Source organism: Salmo salar, chromosome 10 (assembly GCF_965601325.2).
Source record: "Salmo salar chromosome 10, fSalSal1, whole genome shotgun sequence".
NCBI lineage: Eukaryota > Metazoa > Chordata > Actinopteri > Salmoniformes > Salmonidae > Salmo > Salmo salar.
In genome coordinates, this window is record NC_138300.1 from 19,933,975 (window position 1) to 19,941,161 (window position 7,187).

The following is a 7,187-nucleotide window of genomic DNA, read 5'->3' on the forward strand; positions in this document are numbered from 1 at the left end:
AGGAATGAGTTAAAAATGAACTTGCTCAACCAGTTATTCACCAATTTAGCAGTGTACAAAAGCAATAAATGTTTTACAAGAGCCCCACAATACCCATAAAACCTAGTGGTCAAACAGTGCCAATCGTTTTTTCCAATATTAATTTTTCCCATAGGGAATTTTAAAAACACTTCAAATAAGGGCTGTGTTTCGTGTAGGCTTACCCTGGTGTGATGTTTTGATAACCATGTAAAGCTCTCGGACATGGTGACTTTGATCAATATATTCGGCTCCATTTACTCTGATTCGAAAATGATAATTAGCATCGAAGTAGACATCACGCAATACTACAAATCCCTGCATGTCATCTCTAGCTGACACCTTTGCGAACAGGTATTGTAAATGTAAAACTTGCACAAGACATTTCACAGAATTGTCAATTTAAAGAAATGTAGCCAATATATTCATTACAAAACTTTGCTAACATTAGAGATTCTTACCTTTGCCTCGATTTGACAGTCTTGTCCAGCTCATCATGGCATTTGTAGTTCTTTATGATAGTCACATTAGCAGCTAATTAGCGTTTAATTTTTGGCCGGTAAATACAAATCACCTTGTCCTAGAGAGATTTACATGTTTATCAAAACATCAAGCAAGGGTAAGCCTACATGAAACACAGCTATTATTTTAAAGTGTTTCTAAAATGTGTTTGCTTGGGAGATTAATGCCTTCTGATGTCATTCTCAGATTAACTGTGATCTAAATGACTGATTTAAGAGGCCATTGCAAATTGGAGTTGATTGGCTAACATCCCAGCCAATTTGCACCAATGTCTCCACCTTGTGGCTAAAGCAAGGAGGTGCAGATACAGACTAATAGACTACTCTTTTACACAAGTTTATTCAAGTAATATTCAATATACAATATACATGTCGATATATAGTCTCCCCCTCAGGCTGTTTACATCCTCGGTGGTCCCGCTAATCTCCAGCCCTCCATCTTGCCCACCTTGGTGAACATGGCCAGTGTCCCCAGCCCAATACATGCCGTCGTGCCTGTCATTGCACTGTGAGCTGTAGATCAAAGAGACACAAAATACATGTTATTTGTGGAAAAGATATGGAAAGGCCGGATATTATCTTTGTTGCCCCTCTGTATCTCGAGCAAACATCTAGCGATGAGAAGAAGTTCCCTGCCCTACAAAGAGCTTAGAGATTAAAATATGACAGCAATATGATGGTAACTATGTAGAGGCATTTGCTTTTACAACCAGTCATCTTAGATATGCATAGGGAAGTTAACAAGCACTGAAGGGAAAACTAGCGCTGAAGGGAAAACTAGCGCTGAAGGGAAAACTAGCGCTGAAGGGAAAACTAGCGCTGAAGGGAAAACTAGCGCTGAATGGAAAACTAGCACTGAAGGGAAATGACCGCTTTTTGGAATGAAATGTTGGAAGAAAATGCTTTGAAACAGAGGATGTTCCACCCAAACGTTCCCAATGAGAATACACATTTTCCCTGTTTTGAAACATTTGCTCCCGTTTGTTCCTACTGAATGCAACCTAGATCTTCAACATACGGTGTAATATATAGCATACTCACTACGAGCTCCAAGAAAGACTCCTGATGCACAGCCTCCGATGAAGTAGTTCACAGGGTCATCAGGAGCATCCCGGGCCTGTGCAGCTAGACAAGTGGTCATTCCAAAAATCGCCCCCAAGGCAGCTGTTTAGGAAGGAAAGACAAAAAAAAAGGTACTTACACTGGCATAAACCTAGCCTGGTTGTCACCTCTTTTCAATAACCCCTTATAGTTATCAGCCAATATTATGCAAATTAGACAGGAAAATGTTCTATCAAACTTTATCGATAAATTTGATTGGAAACCTAACATTGGGCAAAATCAAATAAAATGTTATTGGTCACATACAATAAAATTTGATTTTGCCCAATGTTTTGATTGGAAACCTGACATTGGGCATTCTGACATAATACATTTAATTGTAAACATAAAACATTGGGCACAGGAAGAACAGAGGATTCCCGTTTGTTGCATTTTTACCACCACCACCTCAAATATATAAATAATTGGGCTAGGCTACTGGTTCAAAATCTATAAGAGGAATAGAGAGAGGAATGAAGAGAGAGGCCATTGGAGACGCCAGCGGAGATGTATGAATCGTGCAAGGGAACAGCAAAGATTGAGGTCAGGGCTTTGTGATGGCCACTCCAATACATTAACTTTGTTGTCCTTAAGCCATTTTGCCACAACTTTGGAAGTATGCTTGGGGTCATTGTCCATTTGGAAGACCCATTTGCGACCTAGCTTTAACTTCCTGACTGATGTCTTGAGATGTTGCTTCTATATATCCACAAAAATTTGAAAACAAGTTTTAATGACTCCAACCTAAGTGTATGTAAACTTCCGACTTCAACTGTAGGTATGCACGTCAGCTTTGACATCGGTTTTGCACATAAGCGTTAAACTAGACATTGGCCATTTTTAGCTAATATCGGCCGATTCCAATATGCTTACTCTCTTGCATTCCTAATATTTTGCATTACTCATGTCATAATTATATACTGTATTCTATCCTACTGTATCTTTTAGTCTATGACACTGACATTGCTTATCCAAATATTTATAATTCCTTTACTTTAGATGTGTGTACTGTTGTGAAAGGGTTAGATATTACTGCACTGTTGGGAGCTAGAAACACAAGCATTTCGCTACACCCGCAATAGCATCTGCTAAATCTGTATGTAACAAATAAAATTTGATGATTTTGATTTGAGTCCTCTCTAGCCACTTTGAACAATAAGATCTTGCATTGACACTGCCTTCTCACAAGAGAATGACTGCAGCAGGTCATAACGGCATGGTTTATTGTTATTCTTAAAATGTTATAATTGTACGCACCACCCATGTTCCATAACATTTAATGGAAAAATTGCAAGCGGTTTCCAACTACCAAATCAGCAACTGTGCCGTAAATCCGGCTGCATATTGAACATTGAGATTGCCAAAAGGTCAGTCTCTTCGGCAAATGACAGGAATGGCAAGGAGTGTAATGTTAGCTAAAAAGACCGGTACCCAGACTAGCATGAACCCACCTTAACTGTATGTTGTTTACAAGTTCTTATAACAAACATCTGATCACAGAAACATGTTTCTTATCACCACTGAAGCACTAAGATCAAACAGCACACTTCCACCATCACTCACACGAGGAAACTATAGAGACTCAGGTGCAATATTAGGTGAATTGGAGCATTTTGACCTGGGCCCATATCTACAAATCCTCTACTAGCAGGATCAGTTTTGCGATCACAATGTATAAGATTACATGGATGGGGGCGGGACCTGGGCCGTATCCACAGTGTCTCAGAGTAGGAGTGCTGATATAGGATCAGTGTTGCCTTTTAGATCATAGTCTGAACACTATTGGCTACTGATCTAGGACGAGTAGCTGTGTATTCAGATTTCAAGTGTAATCATGATATCTTCATGGCAGTAAGCCAGGTTATTATTATTACAGCTGTGTATGAGACTAGAGACACATACCCATGGTTACAGTGCCATTTGTGGCTCTCTGAACAGCTTGGATTGCAGAATCAGGCTGGAATGCCACAATGTGATAGGCTGAACCCACCAACCCTGTGCGTAAAAAAAGAGGATGTTAGACTACTGAGTACAGAGTTGACTAGCTAGCTACTTACTTGTCAAGTATTTAGCTACAATAATGTTAGTTATGATTAGCTTGCTAGCTAACTGGTAAACCTCGTTCAAATTCCAATGTTTAATGTCCTAGTTAACTGTACTGTCTTACAGCAGCTGCTGGCTAAACAACTGGCTAACCTAACAACTTTAACTGACGTTACATTAGTTAAAAACAAGACATTAACGTTACTTGCTAGTATGTTAGCAGAGCTAGCATGGCATTGGCAGCTAACTATGTTATGGCTAGTTAGCGTTACCGCTCTTTACCAACAGTTAACAAGCTAACTTCCATAATGTTTTCCTTTGTGTACGACTTACCTAGAGCTGTGCCCAATTTGGTGGTGATCCATGTTTTCTCGACACAATCCTTACCCTCTTGCAGATCCCAATAACCCATTTTGGATTTCACGTGAAGGACAAAGAGTGGGGAAACATCGCGAGATGAAAAAAAGATGAAGACACAAGAATTGATATTGTAAAACTTTATTATTATCAAACAAACATTCTATAAATAGTACTTTGACAAATTTGATTTTTATACGTTTAATATACAATGACTTTTACATGTGTTTGTAGCTACATAATAAATAAAACACCATCTCACATTGACAACCACTTTCTAAATGGTCTGTAATGCTGTCAACACTAGTGACGGCTGTGGCAGCAGGAAGGACGGAGGATAACGTGATTACGTCAGATGTGAGAAAGAGCGCGCTTGTTTGAAATGGAGAAGTGTCGCGGAAGCTATTGATAAAGAAGAACATCAAGACGAAGCACTTTATTAGGAAAATCTTTCATCCACAAATCAAAATTTATGAAGAAAAAGCCCCTTTTCTTAATTTTTTTATCTGATTTGGAACAGTACTTAGAATCTTTAAAACGTATACAAAACAATATGTCAAAAAAATGTATTCGATATATGTCTGTATTTGATTTGATATAATAGTTTTTTTTATTTTTCTCTAATTTCTTTGGATTCCCTCTGGCTGTTATGTTATGTTTATGTTCTGCATGTTACTGTTATTTACAACAAGTTAAATAAAGATTTGTGCAAACTTAAAAAAAAATCAAAAAAAAATCAAGACGAAGCACCTGCTTTACAAGTGGGATGCAGTGTTGAGCGCTACATCCTGAGGGGTTCGTGCTGATTGTACGGAGATTGTGATTGACGGTTAAATGGCGTCCCTTGACAAGGCAAAAACAAGATGTATGTCAGGAGAAGTGCAGTATTATCATAAGGAGGAATGGAGGGAAAAGGAGAGGCAGAGGAGGTATAAGAGGAAGAGGGTGAGCTCGAGTCGGTTAAAAATGGCTGAAAAAAGGGAGTTGGTTTGTTAAATAAGAATGGTAGAAAGTGTAAGCAGAGTGAGATGAAGACAGGAGGAGAAATGGAAGTGAATGAGGGCAAAGTATCAGAGGTGATAGGTATGCAGGGGCGGAAATCCCGGGCGGGACGGGGGGGGGTACGACCCCCCCATCCTGGGAAAAATATGATTTGTCCCCCCCAATATATCACTGAAACATAACTATGTAATTTAAATAATATTAATAATACGCAATGAAAGCAATTGTGCTGATTATAGACACTTAATAGCGCGTTTTTTAAGTTTCAAAAGATTGCGACCCCCCACCCTTTGCCTCACAATGGTTTGATCCACTTCCAATTCCTTAGTTGGCAAGGTAACAGAGGGGTCGTGTCTACTGTCTGAAAGGCACTCAATGAACGTAACTGACGTAAGGTTAATCCAGTCAATCGCGCACACACACTAGCTGAATATGCAGAGCTAGCGCGCAAATATGAACTATTAAGCTAGCTAGTACCTATTCCATTTATGTGGCGTCGTCAAAGATGGAATCTTTGCTATCGTCAATTTATTCCAAGATCAGCATGCAGATGATGTAAGTTAGTGCTTCAAAGTCCCTGTGATAAGGTTAGCGATAAACTGAAGTCCAAACTGAACAGAACTACACTCTCTTCTACCATTGTCTTAAATATATTTAATGGTCTCGTTGCAAAAGCTAAATTGTCGCAAGGGAACATTTATTTATTTATTTTATTTCACCTTTATTTAACCCGGGTAGCAAAGATTATAGCAAACACCACTGAAACTGAATTGGTGCTCGCTAGCTTTGCAAATTCAGCTATTGTTGGAAGCCAGCCAATATGAAACAAACTATTAAAATTACAAAAGGTTGCAGCATATGTTGTGTAAATGGTGAACTCATACAGCTGTCAACTCTTGTCATTTTAATCCGTTTCACATTTGCTAGCTACCTTTTAGATCGAAGCCCAAATAGAATGATAGAAGATGATAGAAGCCCATCTCCTACTGTAAATAACCTACACACTGTGTGTGTGTGTAGCCAGCCAGCCAGCCAGGTAGAAAAATGGCAGAAAAATAAAAGACGGACATCAGAGTATTTTTCAGTACACCAAAACGCAAAGTAAGAACCCTAGTAGCCTAATATCTCAGACTAGTTGATAAAATGTTCATAAGAAAGAAATTAAATTCAAATGGAAATGTTTCACAATGATGTCATTAGGCAGAGCAGGCAACAGATGGCACACAGACAGCAGAGTTGGGGACAGCTATGCAGGGACAGACTGGCAGAGACAGGGAGTCTCAGGTAAGTTTGTTGAGTCTTTGTTTGGCAACATTATGAAAGGTTCTCAATTTTTTTGACTTGTAAAATAGGAACATAATTGGAAAATGCCATGGATACCCCCACTCTCAACTTAAACTGGTGACTGAACTAAGATTTGTTAAAGGCAATGGTATTGCTGTTGTGATTAGTTGTGTAGTTTTGGGTACCGGTAGTTAGGAGTACGGCAAACACCTTATTTCTTTGGTTCCTCAATATACATTTACCATATTACAATGTAGGCTATGTGTTACAGCACTACTTTTGGTGTCCCCCTCAGGAATTGCTCTTGAGAAAATTTCAGGTAATTGTCCCCTCCAAAGTTGATATCAGATTTTCGCCCCTGTAGGTATGGTGAAGTTATGGAGCCTGAGGCGTGCACTGAGGATCAGGATAAAGATGACTGTGACAGTAGTGAAGTTTTTAGAAAAACTGGACCTTTGCCTTTTGGCTGATCCATTTGAGGTTTCAGGGTAGGTGAAAACAGAGTTGGGTGGTGTGGAATCGGTGAAAGAACTTCATTAGACTCTGTAAACTGGAAACCACATATCCTGAGGCTGCATTTATTGTAGCTGGGGATTTTAACAAAGCTAATCTGAAAACAAGGCTCCCTAAATTTTATCAGCATATCGAATGCGTGACCCGAGCTGGCAGCATTCTGGATCATTGCTACTCTAACTTCCGTGACGCATACAAAGCCCTCCCTCGCCCTCCTTTCGGCAAATCTGTCCACGACTCAATTTTGTTGCTCCCAGCCTATAGACAGAACCTAAAACAGGAAATGCCCGTGCTCAGCTCTGTTCAACGCTGGTCTGACCAATCTGATTCCACGCTTCGAGATTTCTT

At 39.5% G+C, this 7,187-nt stretch overlaps 1 protein-coding gene across 1 annotated transcript; it reads right to left on the reverse strand.

Annotated features, from left to right (window-relative positions):
* Positions 1-860: 860 nt before the first annotated feature.
* Positions 861-4,168, reverse strand: LOC106613708 (NADH dehydrogenase [ubiquinone] 1 alpha subcomplex subunit 11). Its single transcript, XM_014216245.2, has 4 exons — positions 4,017-4,168; positions 3,543-3,635; positions 1,581-1,703; positions 861-1,052 (listed from the first exon to the last, which is right to left on the reverse strand). Exons 1-4 carry the CDS (start codon positions 4,093-4,095, stop codon positions 940-942), a joined length of 408 nt encoding a protein of 135 aa, XP_014071720.1. The 5' UTR covers positions 4,096-4,168; the 3' UTR covers positions 861-939.
* Between the last annotated feature and the right edge of the window lie 3,019 nt (positions 4,169-7,187).